Source organism: Octodon degus, unplaced genomic scaffold (genome assembly GCF_000260255.1).
Source record: "Octodon degus isolate 3935 unplaced genomic scaffold, OctDeg1.0 scaffold00096, whole genome shotgun sequence".
NCBI lineage: Eukaryota > Metazoa > Chordata > Mammalia > Rodentia > Octodontidae > Octodon > Octodon degus.
The window spans coordinates 10,698,966-10,725,733 of NW_004524672.1; the positions used below are offsets into that span (position 1 = coordinate 10,698,966).

At 52.3% G+C, this 26,768-nt stretch overlaps 1 protein-coding gene across 2 annotated transcripts in view; it reads right to left on the reverse strand.

The window, feature by feature from the left end:
• Window positions 1–1,513: 1,513 nt before the first annotated feature.
• The window catches only part of LOC101581560 (probable hydrolase PNKD), a 27,408-nt gene continuing 2,153 nt past the window's right edge, over window positions 1,514–26,768 (reverse strand). The window contains exons 1-9 of one of the 2 annotated variants that reach the window (XM_004638223.2): window positions 23,996–24,206; window positions 7,003–7,118; window positions 6,783–6,895; window positions 6,250–6,308; window positions 5,575–5,667; window positions 5,166–5,329; window positions 4,463–4,549; window positions 3,497–3,612; window positions 1,514–3,291 (exon numbers count right to left, since the gene is read on the reverse strand). In XM_004638223.2, the coding sequence (XP_004638280.1) occupies window positions 3,118–3,291; window positions 3,497–3,612; window positions 4,463–4,549; window positions 5,166–5,329; window positions 5,575–5,667; window positions 6,250–6,308; window positions 6,783–6,895; window positions 7,003–7,118; window positions 23,996–24,156 (1,083 nt within the window). In that variant the 5' untranslated portion in view covers window positions 24,157–24,206 and the 3' untranslated portion in view covers window positions 1,514–3,117. Of the gene's footprint in view, window positions 3,292–3,496; window positions 3,613–4,462; window positions 4,550–5,165; window positions 5,330–5,574; window positions 5,668–6,249; window positions 6,309–6,782; window positions 6,896–7,002; window positions 7,119–23,995; window positions 24,207–26,768 lie in introns of those variants that run through there. The other variant, XM_023723100.1, reaches the window with a different exon arrangement.

Consider the following 26,768-nt stretch of genomic DNA (forward strand, 5'->3'; position numbering starts at 1 on the left):
AGCCAGCCCGGCCAGTCTAAGGAGCCCATTCCCTTAACTCCTATGACTGGTTTAGGGTCGGGCATAAGCTAGATCAATGAAATTCACTCCTAGAGCTATTAGAGGTTCTGCTAGGTTCTTCAAACCTAGCAGAACCTCTAATAGCTGAAAGTACATCTTTCCACTAGTAGCCTGAAAGTACATCTTTCCACTACAGAGAGAAGCCTGACAGAGAAAGGTACCAACACAGAAGAGAGCAGAGAGGAATGAAGGTAGCCTTTAAGTCCCCAGATCCATCCGTGCCTGAAGGCACATCATAACTTTAGGCCTCTCGGTCTCACGGTGGTCTGTGTGAGCAGCCAGGCTTTCCAGCTCACAGGCTTTCATTTTGGCTTAATACTTTGTGTTGTGTTTGTTGCTTATACCCATAAGGATTCTGACTCATTGTTTTCTTCTCCACTGGACAGTAAAAAAGGACAGGGAAGTGACTCGCTCAAGGTCACCCAGATGTTGGGTGAAAGAAGTTAGACTAATCCACAGGCTGCCAAGGCTGGAACACTTGCCGTCCTGCAAGCAGAACTGCGTGGTCTGCTCATTACTGGGCAGTGTGCACACTGGAGGGGCACATGCTCTTGCTGATGCTGGACAGGTGGTTGGGAGGTCCCAGGAAGGTGCCTCACCAGCCCAAAGAACTGCCACCAAGTGCTCCTTGAAGCTGAACACACCCAAGGGGACCCTCACAAGTCAGGGCCTGGTCTTGGGGCTCATCTACCTACAACAGCCTTGACCTAGCCACAGCGCAGAGCACTCAAAAGCCCGCTTCCTTGGAAGGTACAGACCATAGTCTGCCCCAACCAGGCCAGGTACAGCCCTGATTTAGACCCAAGAGGCCAGTGCCACGGTCCCCGGCCTAGGCTTGGGGCAAACTTGGAGGAGCTGAACTAGGGCCTGGGCCCAAGGAAGTAGGGCACCACGCTAGTACATCCTGCTCTCCAGCCACACGGGGCCAGCCTCAGGGGCTCTGCCAGAGCCAAGTGGGATCTTTAGGTCGTATTTCCTCAGTCCAACATGCCTTCATTTTCATTAATTAAAAGGTATTGTCAAATATAAACATCGGTCCCCAAGACCGATACAATAATAACGGAATAGTACTATCAAACTAGAGACAGGACCTGGAACTGGCTTGTTCTTTTTACAGGGGCGTCAAAAAAAGGGCAAGAGCCAAGGCCATGCCCTTGAAGCATCACCCATGCTGGGCTGTGACCATGCACAGCTGCCCTCACCCCACAGACAGCGGGGCACCTGTGAGGCTCTGCTTGCTTTGGAAAACACTGAAGAAAGCAAGTTGTAAACCCTGAACAGACGCACAGGGCTGCAGGAGGAATGTGTTTGGGGCGTTTCTAACCAAGGCTCTTAAAGTGCAAGTACCTCCAAGCTAAGGGAGCTGGAACCAAGGCAGGGAAGCAGTGCATGGGGTCTTGGATGTTCGTACTTCTGCAGCAGGAACGACAAGCCATGAGTGATCAGACTGTGGTTAAATCATTCATTCATTCAACATTTATTGAGCGCCTACTATGTGCCAGGCACCGTGCTAGGCGCAGAGATACAGAGATGCGTACGACAGTCCATGCCCTTAAGGATTCACAGTCTAGAAGGGGAGACAAACATGTAAACAAGTAAAATATATGTGATAAGTGCCAGAGAGAGAAGCATTTACAAAGTGCAGAGGTAGCCTGGAGGGGAGAGGCAGGGCGCCTTCCTAGGGAGGGGCCTGGGGGAGTGAACGGGCAGGTGTTTGCCAGGCAGACCAGGCGCTGGAGCTAAAGGCATTCCGGCCTGAGGAGCAGCGGGAGCAAAGGCACAGAGGCAAGTTTGCATGTCTCCGCGGGAAGGCTAACTAGTCTGGTGGTATTGCTAGAGTGAGCTCCAGGGTGGGAGCTGCAGAGGCCAGATGAGGAGGGAAGCGGAGGACAGGGCATCTAGGAAGGCTTTGACACCGGATGAGAGGCTCTGGCTGGCCCATGGGCGCCTGCCTGAGGATCCCAAAGGGACCTGGACCTGAGACCAGAGAAGCAGGGCTGGAGGAGGGGTGAGCAGAGGGCCAGGTCCAGCCTGCTGCACAGAGCCTCCTCCCTTCAGTGAGGACGGGGCCAAGGATGCAATGGGGACTTGCACAGGAATGAGTGCTCTTGGGAAACTGTGAAGGGCCAGTTGAAAGCCTGGGCTGAAAAATGAATTGCTAACTCAAAGAGGAAAGAGGTCAAGGATAAAACAAGAGGAATTAAGTAAGACGAAAGACAGGCAGAAATTCCTAAGTACAAGGGCCCAAGTGAAGAAAGTGCATCAGTCCTGGCCACGGTCCTCTCTCCCCTGCGAAGAAGGCCCTTGTGGCCCAGGGCAGGAGCAGAGGCCTGGGGGCAGGTTCAGGCCAGATGTGTGGGGTGAACAGGTGCCTTGACCCCTTCCAGGGTCCAGACCCCAGTGTCTGGGCTTCAGGGGAGGCAGAGGTTCTCTTGGCAACCAGGACATGCCTCCCTGTAGGCTGCAGGGAGCCTCTGAGGCAGAGGCTGGTGGCGATTTCCAGCCTTTTGGGGTCCTAGGAATGGCTCTGTCTGGAAATGCCTTGTCAGGGCAGGGTGGGCCAGGAGGCTGGGTGGAGGGGCAGAGTCCCAGTCACCTGCCCGGCCACCCCTGCCGGTCACTGCTTTCCCAAGGCACCACACTGGAGGCCTTAACTGTGGATGGAGATGGTGGAAAATGGATTCAACTTGGCATGGCTCCTGCTGCCCTGGTGTCAGGGTTACAGCGAGAGTGAGGGCTCCCAGGTGGGGAGCTCATAGCAGCTTCTGTGTTTGTGCAGCTGTCCGAAGTGGGAGAAGGGAAGAGGGGACCCTCGAAGTTAGCAGTATGCAGATGTCCAGATGCCCATCCTTTCCCTTTCCCTTGGATGACCCAGCCTCGCTTTGTGGGGCCTCCAAGCCATTGGTCCCTTCCCCAGTCTCACTGCCTGGTCCCACCCCTCCCCCTGATGAGGATGGGTACATGACACATGGATGGAGGAGATGGCTGTGATAAGGATGTGAGGTGTGGCGGTGGGCGCTTCCCACCATGGGGGCAGGCTGGGCTGGGCTAGGGGCTTCACTTGCTCTTGTGTGTGTCCTTGAGCCGGCGGAGCTCCTCCAAGAGCTGGGCACGGGAGCAGCCATCATCCCCTGTGGGGCCTGGGCCTGGCCCCAGAGCCTCCTGCAGCGCCAGGCAGTGGGTCCTCAGGAATGGGTTGTAGGCACGCTCCTCTCCAAGGGTGGATGGGCACTGCAGGGAAAGGCATCAGGCTGGGTGGGCAGCAGCTGGAGAAGGGGCCCAACACAGGGAAGCCTTCCTGGCCCCCGCCCCACTCTCCCTCTGGGCATGCAGAGGTGAGCAGATCGAGCTCTGGGAGGTAATCCAGGCCTAGCAGGGCAGAGGTGGCTCAGGCTGGGCAGGCAGCCCGCATGTCCCCAGGCCCCCAGGCCCGCACCGTGCTCTTGCGCTCCATCCGCTGCCTCTGCACCCACTGCATCTTCCTCTCGCGGGCCAGGTTCTCAGGCTCCACCACACCTGCAAAGCCCAGGTTCTCCTCTGCGTACTCATGGCCTAGGGCAGCGAGGTGGGGTGGAGATAGATCAGTGAACAGTCAGGGAAAGTTCTCCCCACCTCCCAGCCCAGGACCAGGGACACCCACTCCCAGGAAAAACCAGCTGCCCAGAGCTGCTTCTCTAGCTGTGGCACAGGGCAGCCAGAGGCAAGGTGGCAGAGGTGCTGCGGGAACCCCTGGGTCTGGACCCAGGAGGCCACTGAGCTAGGCTTGACTTTGTCAAATCCTGGCACCTCTGAACCAGTTTTCTAATTTGGCAAGTGGAGAAATAGTAGGGCATTTGGGCATAGTCACTGCTGTGTTCTCAGGGCCTAGAAGAGAGCCTGGTACCTGTTAAGTGCACGTAAAGTGTCTGGTGAATGAATGAATATATGTTCCAAGGATCACCTCAAGTATTTGTGCTACTTTAGAAACTGTAAGGTATGGGGCTAGGGTATGGCTCAGCAGTACTGTGCTTGCCTGGCATTCATAAGGCCCTGGGTTCGATCCCCAGGACCACAAAAATAGCAACAAATCCTTTCTGCTTTTAAAAAGTAACTACAAGGCAGTAGATACATGGGTTCCTACAAAACTACTTTCTGTCCTGGGCTATGGCTGTGAACATGCCAGACATCTCTCCAGGATGCTCTGGGTCATGCAGGGCCCCCACGAGGCTCCCCCTGGCTGGCAGAGACAGTGGCATGAGAAGCTGAGGATCCTGAAGCCAGCACTGTGCTCTGCAGAAGCGGGGCCAGAGCCCATGCTGACCCTAGACCTGGGTTGGCCTAGTCTCTCGGGAGGTGAAGGCCTGGGAGAGCCTGGGTGCTAGGTGGAGAATGGGCCTGGGGAGAAGGGAGAAGGGCGCCTCACCAGGCCACAGCAGAGTATCATCCCCCAGCCCCAGCACAGTGTCCAGTGAGCTCAGCATGGTCTCTGCAGTGCCCTCAAAGGTCCGTCCTGGGTGAGGGTTACAAGGATGACTCAGGATGACATAACACACACACAGAAGGGTGGAGACCGGCTCCGGTGGCTCTGGCCAGCCCCCAGCCCTCACCTGTGGCCCTGCCTGTCCATCCCTGGCTCTACCCCCTCCTTTGCTCTGAGAGCTGAGTCCACTCAGTCACCCTCAACAAGTTAGACATGTGAGGGTCTGCACGGAGAAGGGCTGTGGGGCTGCAGGCTGAGCTCCAGTGGCCCAGCTCCGGGGTGGAGGGCTGCTCTTTTCCATGCAGCGCCTCCATCTGGGTGTCCTCTGGGGCTCAGGATCTTTCTTCATCCATGTGATCTCTTTCTCATGGAGCAGCCTCAGCTTTCTATACTTGGTTGTACCACTCACTGCATGGGAGCAGGCACCACTCAGAGAAAACAAGGCCTCCACCCTATCCTGTCTCTGCTCAGTTATAGAACCTGCTGAATCCATCCATTTGGTGGGAAGTCTTAGGGACACAGGTGAGGGTTGTGTGCCGAGGTGACATGTGTGCCGAAACTTGAGCTTTCATGTGTTATGGGACTATAGCTGCCTTAGACCCGGTCTATCCCTCCTCCCCCACTCCTCTCTTTTGGGGAAACTCACCACAGCCAGAGAGGAAGAGCAGGTCCCCTGAGAAGAGGCAAGAGGGACCCTTGTAGGGCTCCCCATCCAACAGGTAGACCAGGTGGCCTTGCGTGTGGCCTGGGGTGGCCAGGGCCCGGATCTGGAGTCGTCCCACACTAACCACATCTTGATGACACAGGGGGCTGAGGGCAAAGTAACAGCTGATCTCTGCACCCACCCAAGGCCCAAGAGGTAGGTGACTCTCAGGAGAGTGGGTTCCCATGCCAGGGAGAATGAACCCTGCCCCCGGTCTTGGATCCAAGCCCTCCCCTTCATGTGGGCTTGTACTGGCTCTCTTAGGGCCAGGAAAGGTGTCAGCAAAGACCTGGCTGTTGGTGCCCCCGAAATACTTAACTGAAGGCCGCCCCATCCCTGGGCAGTGACTTACTGGGTGAGGTAGGGGATGCCATCTTGCGGGCTCCCATACACCCGACAGTCCCGGTGTCGCCTGCTGAGGTCTCGGTTCCCTCCACTGTGGTCCCTGCAGAACAGCAGAGGCAGGCAGGGGCCCTCACAGGTAAGAGGCAACTGCAGCTCACACTCCCTCTCGTCACAGCACCTCCAGCCTGAGTTCAGGCTGTTCCCTGCCCAGAATGTCACTCCCACTGCTAGCTACCCCCACCCCAACAACCTCTACTTGACATCTTTGTGGACTCATTTTCAGTCACCATCCTTGAAACTCCATGTGGCATATCCCCTATCCCCTGTACCTTGTGCCAGCTGCCACTTAAATGTAACTTAGAACCTTTGGTGCAGGGCCATCTGACCTAGCAGACTGGGTGGGAGAGGTCACGAGGCTTGTCCACGCCCAGAGCACAGCAGCATCCACGGCAGCCTGTCCTCCTCCTCAGGGCTTCAGAAGCCAGGTAACTGGCCCTCCCCCTGCCTCTGCTGCTGTGCCATGGGGACTTCAGGTGGAAGGTTGGGTCCCTACCCATCCTGCCTTCCTGATGCCCCCAGCTTGGGTGGTCCTCTCTTGGCTCAGTTCTGGCACTGCCCCCTGCCAGGAGAACTCAGCATGAAGATTGTCTCCTCCCCCAGACACCCCCATGCCAGCTCTTACCAGTGCTTGTGGGTGCAGAGAATGGCAACCAAGGTGACTCCCTCCTTCTCAATGGAAGCCTGCGGGAGAGACAGGAGCTAGGCAGATGGCTGCAGAGGTGCACAGAGGGCAGGGCGTGGGTGGAGGGGAGCAGGAAGAGGAGCTGGGGAGTGAAGCACTGGGACAAGAGGTGGGATTAACAGGGGCATATGCACACAGGACAGGGCAGAGGCCTGGGAACTGACAGTTCAGAGAAGCAAGAGGGTCCAATTTGGTGTAGGTCAAGAGGTAGCCTGGAAACGGATTCAAATCACAGTCCTGGCCAGCACCTGGCCCCCTGGCTCTGCCCCCAGTCTTGCTTCCCTGCTTCCTGCTGCGCCCAGGACACACACCCTCCCCCATAACTATATTCAAGAGGTCTGCATATGTCCTGCGTGCGTGACTTGGAGAGGGCGGAGGCCATGGGCAGAGAGACCCAGGTCACCCTTCCGTTATCTCCTGTGGCAAAGGTGACCATCCCACTCCCCCTCACAGACCCCCTCCCCTCCACTCACCTGCACAGCGCGGGGGTCTGAAGGGTCCACAACCACAGCCAGCCGGGCCTGGGTGTCGATGATGAGGTAGCTGTAGTTGTCGGAGAGGACCGGGATGGGAAGCACCTTCACGCCTGGGGACAGAGGCAGAGACAGCGGCGCGCTGCGGCAGGGGCGAGGGGTGGAGCCCAGGGTGGGGCAGGGGTGGGCAGGAGGTTGTGAGGCCCCCGCCAGAACTCACCATTGAAGAGGCGGGGCTGGGTTTTGGAGTGGCCTTTGGGGTAGCGATTCCGAGCCCTGCGCAGCTGCTGCCGGTAGAAGAGGTATCCTAGCCAGGTGCGGGTGTACAGGCTGTACCTGGAGGGCGAGGATGCCGTCAGCCCCAGCCCAGTCGCCCAGGGCCCTGCCTCCACACTCCTGAGACTTCCAGCAAGGCCAGCTGCACGCCTGCGCCACACCTGCTGGCATGTTGGACGTGCTGGAGAAGGAGACAGACGCCAGAGCTGTGCCCTGGCAGGGGAAACCTGGATCGGGAATTCTCATAAAGAGACATCTAACCAGTGCCACGCGCCCCAAGGAGTGGCTTGGACGAACTGCAGGAGGGCCAGTGGCAGAGCCTAGCTACCTCACTGTGGTTCAGGACCAGGCAAAGAGGGGATCCTGGGCCGCATCCCCTAAGTCTCCCTTTCAGCAGGTCTTGGCCAGTGCATCGAATTTTGTTTTCCTTTGCTACTGGGAGTTGAATACAGGGCCTTCACACAGAGCTGCATCCCCAGTCCATTTCTAGTTTTTATTTTGAGACAAGGACTTGCCAGGATGCCCAGGTTGAGCTCAGACTCATATTTTCCTCCCCCTCACGTCCCTAATTGTATCACCCTTTTAGGATCTTCACTATACTCTTCTTGCTTTTCGAACAAGATGGTCTGAATTTCATTTTTACCGTGGGCCCTACAAATGCTATAACCAATCCTGGCAGCATGGAAGATTCAGGCTGGGTGGGGAAGAGGGAGGGGCAGCCAGTGCCTAGTCAGCAGGCACAGGGAGGCAAAGAGCAGGGGGCAGGGAACAGGGAGGTAGATGGGTTGCAAATGGGAAGGGAACCAAGAGATAGGGCAGAGATGTCTGGAAGGCATGTCGCCTACATAGCCAGCTCTGCACCTGTGTGATCCTTATGGACTGCAAACAGGCCTGAGAAAAAGTAAAAAATTTGAAGCAATATAACACAGCACAAAGCAAAAAATGAGAAAATGGGAAAGCATCTTGGATAATTAAAGAGTTGGGGGCTCAGATACTAAATCTCTGCCTGATGCTCTGCATGTGTGTGTGTATGTGTGTGTGTAAAAGAGGGGAGAAGGGAGGAGGGGCAGACTCTCCCTGAACTGTTTTGTTTGTGGTTTGGCCCACAATAAGCAGGTTTCCATGGTACTATGGCACACAGTTAACTCCAGGCTCTACCTGTTTTATGTACCTGTGCGCCTGTGCACTTGCCTGGATTGGCCATTCGGGCACACTGTGGAGTGGCTCTGCCATTCTTCATGTGTCTTTATGTCTACTTTTTCTTAGACCAGGTCTTGTTATGTATTTCAGCCTGGCGTTGAACTCACTGTGTAGCCCAAGCTGGCCTCAAACTCATTGTGATCCTGCTGCTGCAGCCTCTTGAATGCTGGGATTACAGGCGCGTGCCACCATACCCAGCCACACTTCCATTTCTTCAGCAGTGTTTACTGAGTGCCGGCTGCAGGCCAGGCCCTGTGCAAGAGTGACAAGGCAAAGCCCTTGTGCGCTTCAAGCTTCTGTTCTCTTAGGAGAGACAGTCCGATGCACAGGTGAAAAAAACATGCTAGAAGCAGGCAGAAGGATAGAGAATGAAGACAGAGAGAAGGAAAGGAAGGCCTCATTGAGGAGGTGACAAGTGGGCAGGTGGTGTGACAGTTTGGAGAAAGATTCGCTGAGCTGCAGAAAGAGGAGAAGCTCCAGTGGCGCAATCGGTCATCGCGTGGTACTTATATAACAGAAAGGAAGAGGAAGTGGAACCAATGCCTTTTTTGTTTGGTCTTTTTTTTTTTTTTTAATTTTTGTGTGTGTGTGTGTGTGTGTGTGTGGCCAGCTCAGCCCACCAGGGGGCGAGGCTGGCTGGCATGTGGTGCTGGGGGATTGAACCGTGGTCTCTGTGCTTTGCTAAACTTGTTCTAAGTAGGTGCTTTAGGCCACTGAGCCATCTCACCAGCCCTTTTTGGTTTTTTTGAGACAGGATCTCACTATGCAGTTCAGGCTGGCCTTGAGCTCACTGTGTAGCCCAGGCTGGTCTTGAACTCACAACAATCCTCCTGTCTCAGCCTCTTGAGTGCTGGGATTACAGGCAGGCACGTACTACCACACCTGGCACTAGATGTAAAAATTAAGTACAGCAGAGCTCAAAATAGCAGAGAGAATCTTTAAAAAAAAGATACATATTGGGCCAGGCATGGTGGCACATGCCTTTAATCCCAGCTTCTGGGAGGCTAAGGCAGGAGGATCACAAGTTCGAGCCCAGCCTGGGCAACTTAGTAAAATTCTGTCTTTAAAAAGGGTCAAGGGGCTGGGGAGATAGCTTAGAAGTCTAAGCACCTGCCTGGAAAGCACAAGGACCCCGGTTCAAAGCAGGTACTGCATGCTGTGCAGGCCCTGGAATCTCGGCTGCACCATGTCAGCCTGAAATTGGGCATGGTGCCACCCTGAAATCAGGCATGGAGGCACACACCTATAATCTCAGTGCTGGGAAGGCTGAGACAGTAGGATCTCTATGAGTCTAAGCTGTGTAGGGTCTCACAATCAATCAAATACAGCCAAGGATATAGTTCCATACGAAGGACCTAAATTTAATCCCCAGTACTACAAAAAGTGAAAAAAAGAAAAAGAAAATATTTGTATAAAAGAAAAAGAAAATATTTGTATGTATCTACATGGAAAAGACTGAGTCATTGAGAGTAGATTCTTAATATATATATTTTTGATTTTCTGTATTTTATTATTCAGAAATGATTATTGAATAGAGTGGGGTCTGGGAGAGAGGCTCTATAATAGCACTGTGGTTCAGCAGTTAGCTCCCCATCCCAACCCAAATTCCTTATTCTTGGACACTTAGGTTGGTTTTACTTTTTTTTTTAATCAATCAGCATAAAAATCACTACTTGAAAATTTTTTTAAAAAGGGGCCATGCTTTGCAAATTGTTATACAGATTTCATGTAATCCTGATCAAAATACCAATAGTATACCTTACAGAAATAGAGAAAATAATTCTAGGGGCTGGGAAGATAGCTCAGTGGCTTAAGGGCCTGCCTGGCAAGCACAAGGTCCTGAGTTCAATTCCCAGTACACACACACACACACACACACACACACACACACACACACACTAATAATAATAATAATAATAATAATATTCATTTGAAATTGGAAGAGACCTAGAATAGAAAAAGCATGCATACTGAGTGCCAGACAACAAAGGCAAGGCAGGAGGCATCACAATCCCTGGCTTGAAATTATGCTACAAAGCCACTGTGATTAAAATGAAATGGTACTGGCAGAAAAAGACTCAGGGGTCAGTGGGACAGACTAGAAGATGCAGACACAACTCCAAACACACTCAGCCTCCTTGTCTGTGACAAAGGGGCCAAGCATCGCACAGGAGGAAAGACGACAGCCTCCTTAATAGATGGTGCTGGAAACTTACTTTCCACATGCTAAAGAGTAAAACTCGACCCATATATTCAACCATGCACTAAACTAAAACAGAAATGAAAGATCTAAACAGCAAAACGGAAACACTGACTCTGCTGGAAGACATCTAGGTAGAACTCTGGAAGACACTGGTATAGGCAGACTTTATGAACAAAACCCCAGCTGCACAGGAAATATCACAAAGAATCAACAACTGAGATCTCATCTTTTTTTTTTTTTTCCTGTCACTTTTTGAGGTAGGGTCTTGCTATGTGGTTCAGGCTGCCCCAGCCTCCCAGACACTGGGATCATGGGCATGAACCACCATGCCCAGCTCATCTCACTAAAACAATTTTTGCACAGCAAAGCAAATTACCAACTGAGTGAAGAAACAGCCCACAATTCAGGGAAAGAATGTTTGCCAGCCGTTCCTTAGACAAGGGACAAATATCTAGAATATATAAAGAACTCCAAAAAATCATGCCTCTCAAATTTAAAGACCCAATCAAAAATGGCATCTGAAATGAAGAGTCTCAGAATAGTCTTCTTCTCAGATGAAGAAGTAGAAACGGCAAATAAATATATGAAAAAAAGTTCAACATCACTGACCATCTGAGAAATGCAAATTAAAACAACGCTGAGATTCCATCTCACTCCAGAAAGAACAGCTATTATCAATAAATCAACCAAAACCAAATGCTAGTGGGGCTGAAGGGGAAAAGGAACATTTCTGCACTGCTGGTAGGAGTGTAGCCTGGTACAACCACTGCGGAAATCTGTGTGGAGATTCCTCACAAAACTAAAAGTAGAGGTTCTATTTAATCCAGTTATTCCCCTTCTTGGTATCTTCCTGAAAAATTAAAAGCATCATGCCACAGTGAGACATGCACATCCATGTTTATTTTTTTCCTTTTTTCTTTTCTTTCTTTCTTCCTTTTTTTTTGAATGGGGATTGAACCCAAGTCCTTGCACTTGCGAGGCAGGCACTGATGCTGCTCAGCTTTCGCCCCAACCTGCACATCCATCTTTATAGCAGCACAGTAAATAATGGCCATAATATATACTAGATATTAGGATATGGAAAGAAGTTGCTTAAAAGAGAAAAAAAGGGAGGGGGAAGGGAAAGAAGGGACAAGAAAGAGAGACTAGAAGGAAAACATGGAAACAAAATTTTTATAAAGAGGGAAAGAGGAGTTTAAGGGAGGGGAGGGTGATGGGTAAAAAGAAGCAAGATACAGCTATCATGTACAGGTATAAACCCCCTATGATGACTGGAATTGTTATGTAGATCTAAAGCGTACCAATAAAATTTTAAAAATTTAAAAACAATGAAATTGATTAAAAATGAAAAACAGATATATAAACCTAAGATTATACATTAAGAGTGCAAGCACTGCTCTGAAGTGTACACTGTGTCCATTTGATTATCTGCAATGCTAGGAGGGGGCAAGAGTCAAACAAAAGAAACCTTTCTACCCTCCTGCATGTGTGTGTGTGCGTGCGTGTGTGTGCGTGCGTGTGTGTGTGTGTGTGTGTGTGTGTGTGTGTGTTTTAAGACAGGACCTCACTATGCTGTTTAAGCTGGCCTTGAGCTCACTTTGTAGCCCAGTCTGGTCTCAAACTGGCAATGATCCTCCTGCCTCAGCCTCCTGACTGCTGGCATTACTGGTTTGTGCCTTTCTACCCTCTTAAGGGTGATATTCTGCCTCCTTTATTCCCCTGCAAGTGTGGACTGCATGCATTGGTGCTGGTGAGCAGGGACTGAGATCAACTGGGTTGCTGCTCTCCTGGCATCCCTTGCACTGCAGTGGCAGCTAAGCAGGTTGCAATCTGTCCCTGAAGGTCCCTCAGCAAATGCCTTATTTCCTGGGCTGCAGAAAATGCCCAGGTCTGGTGCTGAGGCTAATGACAGTGCAAAGCTCCTAAAGATAGAAGCCCAGGGTGTCTGGAGAAATGGGGGTGGGGGTGGGGCCCGGGGACCTCTGCTTGCACTTCAATTCTGTCCTGGGTCCAAGCTTCCTCTGAGAAGTCTTCCCTGACGAGCTTTTCTTCTCTTCTCTCACGCTGGTCTGAGCACACAAGAACACCAAATGTGTAACAGGCAGGAGCAGTGTCACACCTGGACACTCCGGGTAAGTCACCTGAGAACCACGGGGGGGATGGGGGGTATTTGCATAGCCTCAAAGCATCTCCTGCACAATATGCTAACTAGCCAGCAGTGGAGAAATCTGGCTGAAACCAGAGATCAAAGTCAATCTCAGGACTTGGGTACGGATCAGCGGAACATGTGTGGCTGACATGCCAGGCCCTTCTGCAGCAACAGCAAAAAAAGTGAGTTTCAGCTATGACAACCAACATACAGACATCATTTGCCTCTTGGTGCAATGCAAAGATACCTTCTGTGGTATCTGTGCCAAAAACGCATACCCATAATTTATTCAAAACCTCAGACCAACTCAGGCTGAGACAAATTCTACAGAACATGTGGGCAGCAGTTCAAACATGTCAACATCACAAATGACAGATGGAGCAAGGGTCCCAGGAGGGAGACAAGAAGACTAAATGCTTGGCAGGACCCTGGATTGGAGTCTAGTCCAGAAAAGGGACAAAAGTAGGACAGTTGGTGAAATGTGAATAAGGTCTCAGGGTTGTTAGCACTTTTAAAATGACATTAATTGGTTGTTTTTGATAACAGTACTGTGCTAGGCATGGGATTACATGTCTGTAATCCCAGCGCCTGGGAGGCTGAGGCAAAAGCATCACTATATGTTTGGGGCCAGTCTAGGCTACATAGTGAGTTCAAGGCCAGTCTGAACTATATAGTGAGACCCTGTCCAACAACAAGAATTGATGTACTATGATGAAAAAAGTTGTTAACATCCAGGAAAGCTAGGCCTGGGGTAGACGGGAATTCTTGGTGCTATTTTGCTGAGTCTGAAATTATTTCAAATTGAAATGTGAAAAAAAACCCCACGCTTTTGAGTGTGCCAGATGCCACCTTGCACCCATGCCCTAGCGTAGGCTGCGTGATGACAGAACAATATCAAGCAAGCTAACATGGGGTGTTTTGTTTTGCTTTGTTTTCTTTTGTGGTACTGGGGATTGAACTCAGGACCGTGTGCTTACCAGGCAAGCGCTTGAGCCACTGAGCTATATCCCCGGCCCCAAGCAAGCTAACATGGAAAGCACACAGCCAGGCATGCAGCCAACACCGTGTGGTAGTGATACAGGGAGAAAAACTGATCTCTGGCTGGGTGACCTCCAAATGATACAGGGAACCTCCAAGTGACATAGGGAAAATGATCTCCCCACTTGACCTGCACAAGTTCGTGTTCTCTAAAACCGAAGAACGAATTTTAGGAACAAACGGAGGTTATGAGCAGAATATACTCATCGAGGGAAAGAAACAAGAGAGGGACAGGAGGGGGGCCGGAAGGAGTAGTTCCCAGGGAAGCTGTCTCTTTCAGGGACTTTTATAGTGAAAAACCATGTGGGGCTAAGGTGGAGAAAGGGGGAACTCGCTTAGGTGGATGTGGGGTGGGACAAAACTGTGGTCAACCAATGAGATTACAAGCACCACTGCTCAGGTAAAATAATCATGATTAAGTCCAGGACCAAATGGGGAAGGGAGTCAGGTAGCAAAGGGGCATGAATGTAAAACAGGACTTTACCTGGGAGCCATCAGATAAGGGTTCTTTCTGCCTTTCTCAGGGTAATGATCAATCCAGGATGCTAATCTTTAGGGAGGTTAGCATTTGTTTGCTCTTTAGGTCTGGCTCACAGCAGGAGCATCCGTCCCTCCCACAGTTGTAAGATATCTCGTCTTCTGCATTATCTCCTTGAAGGGCCTGTCTGACCGCCTGTAATATTTCTATCTAATTTGGCTGCCTACAACAGTAGCAAGGGTTTAGCAACTGTGGCTTCCTTCCCAAATTCAGCCTGGAGCCTGCACCACTGCCCATCCATGATCACTGCCCCTGAGAGGGACTGAGAAGTGTCCCTGCCTGCCCCACTGGATGCTTAAGAGGGTGCTTGGGTTTTGTTGCCTAAAAGGGGATACTGTGCAGAAAGGGACCACACACTAAGGGACCACCATGTGGTCACATGACCCCTCTCTTTAGTTCACTTTATTTTGCAAATATTTACTGCCCTTCCTAGACATAGCAATGACAAGAGAAAGAGTCCTTGCCTTGGGTAGCTTATGTGGTAGCAAAAGGGAAAGGGCAACAGACATTAAACCAAAAACTAAGTCAGCAGACTACCAGTTAACTAGAGCTGGGCATGGCGGAGAAGCGCTGGAGGAGAAGATTGACTGGGGCCGGGTGACCAGGGGAAAGACACCAGCTGGAAGCTGAGATGGAGCCTGCAGGCCGCACTGTTCCAGGAATGGCCCCAGGCAGAAATGGGAGGCTGTTGGGAAGTCCTTGAGTCCCTTGCAAGCCGGAGGGGCAGAGAGAGCTGGAGGGGGGCCGGTGAGGTGGGCAGGGGCCAGGCCGCTAACGACGGAGTGCGTCCTCAGCAAGAAGGCAGATGTCTGGCTTCAGGGACAGCTGGCCAGCCACTGTGGGGAGGATGCTGTGAAAGCAACAAGAGCAGAAGCTGACTGAAGGGCAGTGGGCTCCAGGTGAGGGACAACAGCGCAGAGGAGAGCACAGCTGAGGTCCTGGGGTGGTGCTGGGACCCTGTCTGCAGGCCTGAGGCTTGAGTGCACCAGCTCCCCTCCTCCTCCTTCTCCTGGCATGGTTGGCTCTGACCGTGTCCCAGACCCAGTCACACAGCCGGGAGGCCTCATGTGGCGCCCTCCCTGGTGCCACCCACACAGCACACAGGACCCCTCTCAGTTCTGCCTTCAGCTCCACTGTGTGGGCTCCCTGTGGGACAGGACCTTGAAGCCTCCACCCAGGCCTTAGATCCTGTTTCCAATTCAAACTGCAAGCTACTGGCAAAAACTACAACACCCAGCACACTGCATTCGATTGAGCCTGGCTCTTTGCTCCAAAGTCATCTGTGGCTCCCACTGCCTATGTGAGTCTGATTCAAAGCCAGGGCCTCTCTGAACTGAGACCAAAGTCAGTCTCTGCCTCCTCCCCTCCGTCTGGCTCAAGAAAAACCCTGTGCTCTCCAAAGTGAAAGGATGGAAACCCCCCTAAATGTCCATTAACAGCAAAATATATATAAATAAACCATGACATACTCAGACTGGAAAACTACACAGCCAGCAAAACAAATGATCTAACATGACAGGTCTCAACAAGCGCTATGCTCAAACACATATCATTAAGCTAAAAGACATACTGCTGAGAAAGCAACTGGATAACACTTCTTTAAAATGCTGAGGCTTCAGACACTACCCTTCCCAAAGCCAACCTGGTGATGCACGCCTACAATCCCAGCATTTGGGAGACAGAGGCAGGAGGACTGTTGAAAGGCTACACAGTGAATTCGGGACCAGCCTAAACTACGCATCAAGACTGTCTTAGCTGAGCATGGTGGCGCATGCCTGTAATCCCAGCACTGGGGAGGCTGAGGCAGCAGGATCATTGTGAGTTCAAGACCAGCCTGGGCTACAAAGTGAGCTCAGTGCCAGCCTGAACTGCATAGCAAGACCCTGTCTCAAAAAGATAAAACAAAACAACCTCCCCAAACAAACAATGCCCCCAGCCTGTCTCAAAAACAAACAAAAGAACAACTGTTCTAGAATATAGACATACATAATAAAATAAGGGCCAAAGATGTGGCTTAGTCATAGAGCACTTGTCCAACATGCATGAAGCCCTAGGGTTCATTTCTAGCATTTCTAGCACTGTTTTTCATTGTTGTTGTTGTTGGGGGGGGGGCAGGAATCAAACTTAGGACCTCACACTTGCCAGCCAGGGGTTGCATTACTGAGCTAAAAAATTCCCAGTCCTCATTCCTACTATTGTTTCTTAAAAATTTGCATTTTCCAGGCGTGGTGGCACAGGCCTAGTGTCATTCCAGCAGCAGCAGTCAGGAGGCTGATGCAGGAGGATCATGAGCTCAAAGCCAGCTCCGCCTGTGTACTATGACTCTGTCTCAAAAATCCAAAATGTAGCCCGACATTTGTGGCATACACCTCCAAGCAATTGGAGGCAGAGGCAAGAGAATTGCTATGAATTTGAGGCCAGCCTGGACTCCATAGTGAATTCTAGGCCACTCTGAACTACTTAGCAAGATCCTGTTTCAAAAAATAAACAACTCCAGGGAGATAGCTCAGTGGCATAAGCACCTTTCTGGCAAATACAAGGTCCTGAGTTCTATTCCCAGTACCCCTCCCCCCCCAGGAAGATAAAACAACAACAACAACCAAACAAACAAACAAATAAATGAAAAATATGAAACAAACAAAAACCCCAAAACTAATAAGGGCAGCTGAGGCAGATCAACCTCCAGGCTAACAGTGCTCCCCTCAGTAGGAAGGTGGCTGGACTGGGAAGGCAGAGGCCTTGAGCACTATCTGTGATATTTTCTTTCTTCTGCTGGGCAGAGAGAGGGCTTTCATATTGTCCAGGCTTTCTGAATGTTTAAACTTGTTATTAAAATTTCAAAACCACCCTGTGTGCTCTGGCAGCTCTTTCTGTCCAGAAAACCCTTTTCCTGCCCTCTGGGCTTCTCCACTTACTGGAATTCTGACCTCGTTCAGGGTGCAGCTAATACCCGCCTTCTCAGAGCTGCATCCTGAGGGTACCAGCAGACTCCCTCCTCTGCTCCCTCTGGAGTGCACCTTCCCGGAAGCCAGGAGGTCATCAAGGCAGGCCGGTACCTAAGCTTCCATCTCAGGTGTATGCTGGGTGCCTGGCCCAGGCAGCCCCATTCCACCTGCCCCTCCTGTGGCTCCAGGCTCTCTGCAGCCCCCCGCCCCAAGACCCTAGCACTGGCACAGGTAGCAAGTGGCACTCAGGAAAGGCCAGGGAGGGGCGGGGCACACCGAGGTTACAGTCACCCAGCCAGAATGTGGGCCCAGGGAGGCATCTGCACCTCTCCCCGCCCCTCCCCTCCTCACCCACCTGCTTCCCAAGTCCCACCCCTTCCTCTGCTGCCCCCGCAGACCTGGGCACGCAGGGTATTGTGCCAGGCAGGTCACCCAGACCCAAGGGCATGGGTGGTGCTATGTCACTGGGGCACAAAATCCTAACATCCCCCATCCCGTGGTCTGCAGCAGGGCCTTGGAGTCAGGATATGGGAGAAGGGGGCGCTGGGAGCATCTGCAGGGACAAGGGGCACTGGACAGGAGTCTGCGGCCAGGTCCCTGGCCCTCACCCTACCCTGTGCAGGTCAGTGCTCCTCTCTGCAGCTCATTGCCTCATCTTTAATCACGATTACAAGCACCACAGCTTTGCCTGCCTTTGCTTCCACCCAGGCCCTGTGCCAAGTGCCTCCTATCGATTACCTGAGGTCACCCTCTTCTGGACAAGCCTGACCTGGTGCTGCACAGAGCAGGAAGCAAGAGGGCAGAAGGGCCTCACTCAGCAACCCAGAGCGAGGGGCAGGGTAACAGCTGACTGGAGTCTATCCAGCCACTGAATTCCTCCCTAAGCCCCAAATGAGGGTAGGATGAGACGACAGGGCCTGCGCTATTCTGGGGACACCCCAATTCCTTCAGGGGCCTTTCCCAGGACAAATGATAATGCCAGGTGGTTACAGTGACCTGGACACGCAGCACAGGAGCTGGCCTCTGGGCCTCTGGGGAGTCTGAGCCCTTTCCCAGGACCAGTTCCTTACATACATAGCATTTTACAGACAGCTGCAGAGGGCCAGGGATCTGGGGGTCTCCGGATAAGACCCTTGGGCTAAGGACTCTTGAAGTTCCCCTTCAAATCTAGGTTCTGTGATTCCTCATCCTAGCGTGAGAAGCTCAGTGGAGTCTTCTCCAACAGGAGCCAGAAATGAAAGGAATTTAGGCAAAAGAAATGAGACCTGGAAGGGAAAATGTGTCAGTGAAGAGGCCCCTCCAGAAGGTGCTGTGTGCTACTGCCCAGTGCCGCCACCCAGTTGGGCTGCGACTGCCCACTGGTTTCTTTTCTCTTCTCTCTTTCAGTATTGCAGTTTGAATCTAGGAGTCCTCAGCCACTGAGCTACATCCCCATCCCTTTTTACTTATCTTATCTTATTTTGTTGTTTTGAAACAGGGTCTTGCTATATAGCCCAGGCTGGACTCCAATTGTGCTGATCCTCCTGCCTCAGGCTCCCAAGTGCTGGGATTACAACACCACGTTCAGCTCTTGCTATTTTTTGAGATAGTATCTCTCTAAATTGTCCAGGCTGGCCTAAATTGTCCTCAAACTTGAGATCCTCCTGTCTCAACCTCCTGAGTAGCTAGTATTATAGGCATGTGCCATCATGCCTGGCTGCCCTGGTTTCTTGTGAGACACACAGCTTCTTCTGCACCAGATGTAAAAGGCAGGAACCCACTCCCCATGCCTCAGTTTCCCTTTCTGATAAACTGAATGGCTCTCCCCTCGAGTTCACATGACTCTCAAAATGACAATGACACCATGGGACCAGAAAAGGGTTCATGCTCTTCCATGTGGGTCCCAGACACGGTCAGCAAGCAGGGATCCAGGACAGTTTCTCAAGGCTGGTGCTAACCATTTGCATCAGAATGATCTGGGGTGCGGATTAAATATGATTCTGACCTCTCCTTTCTGGATTCTGACTCAGCAGTTCTGGGACTGGAACTACCCACCCTCACCTCAACAAAAAGAAAATAAGGTTTCCTAATTGGTCCTCTGGGACCTGAGGAGGAGGCAGCAGGGAGACTGTGGGCAAGCTGCAGCTGCCGGGGGCCTTCCTGCAGGCTTAGGGGCTGTACAGAGTCTGGGCCCACTGTCAGGTTGCAGTACACCCTCACTCCTTGCCCCCTGGGCCACAGCCACAGTGCAGCTTCTCTGGTGTCTGCAGCCATGTAGGACAGTTGGGAACAACAAGATAGCCCCTGCCCTCCCTCTGACAGAGAACAGAAAACACAGAGGCGCTCTTCTTTGTCCCCTCCTCCCTTGGTCATTTTACCATCTGGGCAGCCCTGAGAGAGCCCGAGGGCTTCCCAGTGTCTGTCCCAGCTAGGCCAGGGCAGGAGGGGAGCAGCAAAAGGAGGCGCTGCCTCCGACAGAAGGACCTGAGACCCCCCCCTTTGCAGGGTCATCTCTCTGGCTTCTTCCCTTCAGGCTCCTGATCAGGAAGAGGTGGGCAGCAGCAGACGCTACTGCGACCTAATTAACAAGCCCAGGTGGGTGAGCTGCTGGTCAGGAGCTTCCAGCCAGGACCCCGCTCACCCAGGCTTTGTATCTGACAAGTGACAAGACACACTGAATCTGGACTGGGCTTTCTGCAGGCAAGGGACCTGGAGGGCCACCAGGACACAGGGTTCTAACAGAGTCCAGGTCTGCTCTAGCCCATTAGCAACAGATAGCAGCTCCCTATAAAGGGACAGCTGGACAGGCTCTAGGGGTGAGGGTTTCCTGCAGCTGCCAGCACTGGGGAGGGGTAGTGGGGGATCAGGGCCACTTCCCCATGCCACTGGAGGCCACTGCACAGGAAGCCTGCAGTGCGTGCCTGTGCCAGAACAGCCAGCTCCTCTTCTCCAGAGGATGCCCCTGTGCACAGGGGCAGGAGGAGTGTCTACAGGCTCTCAGGCAGGACTCGGAGGACATTGGGAGCCTGGCTGGCTGCCCCTTCACTGAGTTCAGTAATCCTAGTTCAAAGGCCTGGGCTGCATTGTCCTTCTAGGCCACCCGTCCAGCCCGAGCCTGGGACTGGTGTCGGTGTTGATTCTGGTTTGTTTTTTGGGGCTTTCCTCTTCTCTCCCTCCCCCTGATCCCCAGTGCTCTTGATTCCTTCCACTTAGCTCCTGGGCCAGGTCTCTGTGGGTGACCAGGGAGCCAGACTATATCTAGCTGAGCCTGTGACAGGACAGGGAAGGAGACATGCTGAAGGCTGAAGGCTGAAGGCGCTAAGAGGGAATGTGGCCACAGAGCCACTGTGGAGGCTGAGATGAACTGGCACTGAGGGGGCTGGGCTGGTTCATAGAAGGCCTGGTGCTTGGGCCACAACATCCAGGTTTTTAAAAATATTTACTAAGGCCTAAGCAGGTACCAGGCATTGTTCTAGAAGCTAGGATACAGTAGCAAACAGTTTCTTCACTTGTGTGACCATGTTCTGGGTAGAGGGGAAAAACAATAACAAAAAGGCCAGTAGATACACAGTTTGTGGCCTGGTGTCTGGACTGTGGAAAATAACAAAGTGGAGGGGATGGAGGTGTGGAGGTGGGGATGGAGGTGATGGAGGGTACTTCAGGGAGCCAGAGGGAGGGAGGCAGCAAAGGGGAAGAAGCTTCAGTGGAAGCGACACAAGACGCAGAGAGGGAGGCAGGACCATTGAGATATCTGAAGAAAAGCAGAGTGGATGTTATGACTGGGGAGGGGAGTCGGATGCAGAGGGCCTCATGGCATCTGACTCCATGAGAGGGACAAGAATGCCCTGGAGGGGTCTGAGCAGAGGAGGGACTTGTTTCTGACTTACATCTGAGTAGCTCCACTGTGGCTGCTCTAAAGAACACTGGGCTACAAAGGCATCAGGATCCAGTTTAGGAGGCCAGGCTAGGGAGGACAGCCTGACCCAGGGTGGGTGGGAGCAGGTGGGAGGGGTGCAGAAAGAGGCTCTCCTCAGGGCCTGTTCTGCCAGCCTTTCTATTACCACCACCAAGAGCTGGGGATAGAGCTCGGTAGCACACACGCCTGGGAAGCACAGGGTCCTGAGTTTGAGTTTCTGTACAAAAAACCAAACAAACAAACAAAACAAAACCCACTACTGCCTAGAAGGCAAAATGGCAAAAGAGAAACTGAGGTATGACATGGGAGCACACATGGGAGAGTCCCCCCACCCCCATACCTTGCCACTCGTGGGAGCCTACAGGGCCCTGTTCTTGCCACAGTTTACATCTGTTTTCATGTGCCTTCCCGTTACCCCTAGGGAACAGTGATCTAGTCCTGCTCCTGTCTATGACCCTAAGTCCTGCTAAAGGCAGTGAGGGGGTACTGAATGCATGCAGGAGTGTGGCATTTCCTGAGGGGTGGTGGGCACAACAGACTCTGATGACAGGAATGAAGGACATAAGGAAGCACCAGGAGCCAGCCACACCACATGCCCTTTCCTGCTCACCCTAGGCTACAGCAATAGCAACTACCATCACTTCCTGAGCACACACTTGGAGCCAAGCTGAGAGCGCTACTGCCGGGGTTTCACGGGGTCTGCACAGGAGCCCCAGGAGGTGGGCACAATCAGCACCTCTATTTCAGAGATGCAAACAAGCCAGTACAGAAAGGGCGCCTGTCCAAGGTCACATGGCCCCCATGTACAAAGCCAGGATGCAAAAGCTCATTTGTCCAATGTCTCTCATGCTACACTACTTAGCTGGCACACAAGCCCTAAGTGCACACGTCTAACCTCAGTGTAGCCCAGATCCATCCCAGGTTTGGTCCAATTATTCCCATCCAAAGCAACAGCAGTGATATTTGAAGAAATCCTTTTCTAAAACTGTCCAACACTCCTCAAATTGGCATCATTATTAATGATTATATGAACAAAGGCTCCTCTCCTGGCTGCTGTTTAGGTTTCCAGGGCTGCTTTCCTCCTCCCCACAGACTCCTCTGTTGGTGGCCCTCTCAGCCACACCTTCCGGTGGGGGTGACCGCATGTTCCCCCTCCCTTTCCATCCATCCTGCTGGCCTGGAGACCCACGCCACATCAACACCTGCACACTTCCCCCAGGTTTCCTGCTGGGCTCCCCTCTCTCCTCCAGCAGTCAGCAGCCACTCCCCCAGGGACTGGACTCATTGTTTCACAGACTGTGGAGCAGCAGGGTCTGGAATTCTGATCCTAGCCATACCCACCACTCTGTAAATTGAGGAAGTTGAGCCCATTGTGGTGGCACATGCCTGTAATCCCAGCACTCAGGAGGCTGAGGCAGGAGGATCAGTGGGAGTTTGAGATCAGCCTGGACTACAAAGTGAGCTGAAAGCAGCCTGAACTGCATAGCAGAGAGTGCCTCAAAAAGCCAAAAAAAAAAAAAAAAAAAAATCAGGAAGTTGATTCCAAAGCAACCTTAAAATCCAGACAAAGGAAACAAGAAGAAATACTGAATTTTAAAGGAGTTCTTGAGAACTGCAAGTTCAGGGATTTGGAAACTCCTAGGTCCAAGTGGTAGCCATACGCCCAAACCCTCACAATTCTGACATCATGACCTGGCATGCTGACCCCAGGAACTGACCCCAGGTCCTCACAGAACCTCCAATTGCTCACTTCCCCACACCATTTCTCTAACTTTGAACTTACCAATTTTGGAAGTAGAAGTAAATTTAAAACTCCCTCCCTAAACAGGGCTATAAAATTCCTTGAAATTTTGTAAGGAAAAATGTTTTTTTAAAAACTCCAGACCAGGCTTGGTTGCAAATCCCAGCACTTGGGAGCCTGAGGCAGGAGGGCTGCCTTGGGTTTGAGGTCTATCTGAGCTACATGATGAGTTCAAGGCTAGTTTGAACTAGATAGCAAACAAAATATCCAAAAAAAGAATATGCTAATATATTTTAAAATCTCATTATTGTTGTTATGCTATTTGTAGAACAACAGCAACTTGGTCACAGCATCATCTAAAATTCCTTTTTTCAGCCTACTAGGCTTTTAAAAAATCTTTAGTTCTCAGGCTGAGTGCGAGTGGGGTTCTAGGCTTGCAGTATTGGGGAGCCCTGGGGTGGTCAGAAAGGAGGAGTTGGTGGCACAAGGTCTTCTCTGCAGCTCAGGAAATTCCCAGTGGTAGGCGGTTCTGGAAATATGGCTTGTGGCCAGGGTTCCCACAATTCTCAGCCCCCACATCACTGTCCCGAACCTGGGGCTTGATGTCCTGCCCCATGCTTCTCCTGGAAGTAGGAAGGGCACCGTCTCAGAAGTCTCCCCGTCTGATGGGGCAGTGTGAAAGATGCCACTCCTGCCAGGCCGGGCAAGAAGGGGCAGAGCATGGGGAGGTCTGTTGGGGAGAGTCTCTGCAGGGCAGTGACCTGAGAGTCAGGCTGTTAGGTCAGATTTCACAGCCTGGGGGCTTCGCGTGCCAAGGTAAGGGGTAGAGGAGAGGGCCTGGGACCCTTTCAGAACCACCTACCCAGATAGTGGGGAGAGGGACATGGACAGGGGCAGTAGGCATCGGCAGAAGGAGGGCTGTTTCCATGCCAGGGAGATGGTCCGAAGCGCCCTCCTCCCTCCACTGCCAACAGAGGCTGAGCCCGCTGACCCCAGCCCTGACCAGCACGGCACGGATCCCACTTGGTCCCCTTTGCCAGCTCCCCGAATTCTGGGTTCTCCAGCCCTCCAACTCCTTTGCTTCCTCAGCCCCACGGGCTCAGCGGCTTCCACAGCGTCTCCCCATCCCTCAGGTCTGGCCAGGACCTCTCTGCCCAAGTCCAGTCCCCGCCCCCGCCTCCCTGTCCCTTCCCGCAGCGCTCCCACCTGGCCAAGCCCGGGCACTAACCCGATTCGGAAAAGCAGCCGCCGGCTGCGCGTCATGAGCAGGCCGCGGAGGCCCCGCCGCGCTCGGCAGCCGCGGGGGCTCAGCAGCAGGACGAAGGCGAGAAGCAGCAGTCCGCAGCCAGAGACCCAAAGCCCGGGCGCGGGCCAGCCCTGCCAAGCCATGCTGGGGGCGGGAGCCCGTTGACTGGCGGGGGCGGGGCGGGCGTTGCTAGGCGACGGCCGGCCCCGACCCCACGTGGAGAACCTGCAGGGTGCGGGGTGCGCTGGCCCCGCCCCCGGCCGGCGTGGGACCCGCCCAGTCGCCTGTCCCGGCTCCGCCCCCGCTGGCCGTCCAGGAGGCAGACCAGATAAGGCTTGGGAACTGCGCGAGTCCTAGAGCTCAGTCGCCCAAGTGCTGGGGGAGGCACCGAAGTCCTCATCCCGCCCCTGCCCCCTACCCCCTCCAGGGGACTTCCTGACAGGCCCAGGCTTGGTTCTCCAGGGGAGAAACCTTAGACTCATAAAATTCATCTGGAAGGAACCTGGGGGTAAATGGGGGTCAGTTGCCATTCATTGAGTTCTTCATTCACTTGTGCTAGGTTCTGAGAAGGAAGGGTCACTCCCTGGAGCCTACAATCTAGCATCTAATGGGGAGACAAACCAAATAAGCAAAATTACAAACATTACTATACTGAAAAATACACACACCGAGAGAAGACAGATATGTGTGGTGACAACTGTGATGCCATAAGGAAGCAAACCGAGTCAATGGGATGGGCACTGAGAGTGGTCTGAGCAGGTGACACCTAATCTTCATCCTGAGGGGAAGAGGGACCGCAGGAGTGTGCGGGGGGAGTGGGGGGTGGGGGTGGGGGTGACTTGACCAAGGTCCTGAAGGTGGGGTGGCAGAGGCACGGCTAGGATATGCGTCATGAGCAGGCCCATCTCTCCTGCTCAGCTGGATTTCCCGTCTCCGTGGGCTGCGACCTTCCTGGCCCCGGTTAGCAAGGGAAGGAAACGCTGCAAACAGGCAAGCTCACCATCACTCCTGCTCCGGCCAGGATCCAGGGGGGAAGCAGGTGAGGAAGTGCTGTTTCCTTCCCTGCTTCCTGCACTCGCCTGGGAGATGCTAGATATGCCCAACCCCAATCAGACATTTTCTACTCTCTGAAGATGGAGGATTTGATACTTGGATCTGAAGACTATGTCCTCGGAGTGCAGAGTTGACAAGCGTAGAATTGTTATGGGTAGTGTGGCTTCCACTGCCCACTCTCACCAAAAGAGCCAAGGGATATATTAAACTGTCCCCAAACTGAATAGTAAACCATGTCATTCCAGGAAACCCAGGCATTCTCAAAGTTTTTTTCCACGGATGATCTTGAGGACAGAGCCTGTGGCCTGCATCCTCCCCCTGGTTTGGCCACTTTTCAGTGTCATAATAGGAAGGCTGGTGCTTGGACAAGGACCCAGTGGGGAACTAAAAGCAGGACAAAGCCTGGCATCTCTGTCTTGGCTTTATATCTGCCTTTGTTCCTTGACAACTGTGGGTCAGATCCCTGCTCTACTCTGCGCACTGACATTTGATCACTTAAGGAGTATCTGTAGTACAACATTTACTAGCCCTAAACTATCTGAGCCTCCCTCATGCCTCTTTGAGACTCTGGACGCCAAGATAAGAATAACATAGAATTTTCAAGTACATCTAATTGTCAGCTTTTACAATGTCCAGCTCCACAGGACACACGGGGAGGGAAGAATGTGGGGAAATACTTTTGTTTTCTTCCCTGAAAGGATGTCTAGGGGCCCAGTCACTGTCGTAGACTTGCAGTTACTGAAGATTCCAAAAAAATCAGGGCCTCTCGGACCATCTTGTGATGAGGTCACCCCCTAAGTGGGTGCCACTGCAAACAGAAGCTGTCATCTCTCCATGAGAAAATGATCTGTCAGGGGATCAGGGGATGATGGCTCTCCCAGGACCTTGCAGAATGAGCTGTGAGATACGAGATCAACTGGAATTAACTGGACCAGCATTGAACTATGCTGCCAGTGGAACAAAGCCACCAGCTATTCAAAGCTCCAGCTCTTGCTTTTGTTCCTCTTTTCGAGAAAAACCCACAGCTCTTGAATCCTTTATCTGTGGCCCTTTCCTGCCCTCCATCATGGCCTGGCTTCTTGACTGGCATTAAGGAACAGGAGCTGATCCTGCTATATTGAGGCCTGTGGAGTCAGGCTTTTGGCAATTGGAAGACTGATGAGCTATTTGAAGAATGCTCTACTAGGACAGGAGAATCTCAGCCTGGGAAACCTAAATTTCAAGCCACAGGCACAATTAACAAGATTACAGTTAATAAACCCAAGCTCCATTTTATGAAATATATGGTGTTAGGGCAGGGCTGGAGGTAAGGAGTGAGGGAGTGTTTTAAATGACTCTCCCAGGCTCAGGGAGCAAGTTCCTCTCTCCTGTGCTGTGCTGAAAGACTTCTCTTGTGTATTCCAGACCTGCTGTAGTTGCTCCACCTATCCCATAAGCATCTTCTATCCCAGCCAGACCGGTAGCTTATGAATCACCCTCTTCCTGCATCTTCTATGGTACCTAAGAGGCTCCAGAATCTACATTGTTTTACACCCTCACACATTTGTACACACTATACTTTCCATCTGCTGTGCCACTCATTTTTTGTTCAGCAAAGATTCAGACCTGAATCTGTCTTCAAGAAAGCTTTTCTTAGACCTGGGAGATAGCTCAGCAGCATAAGTACCTGCCTGGCCAAGTGCAAGGTTCCCAGTTTGATCCC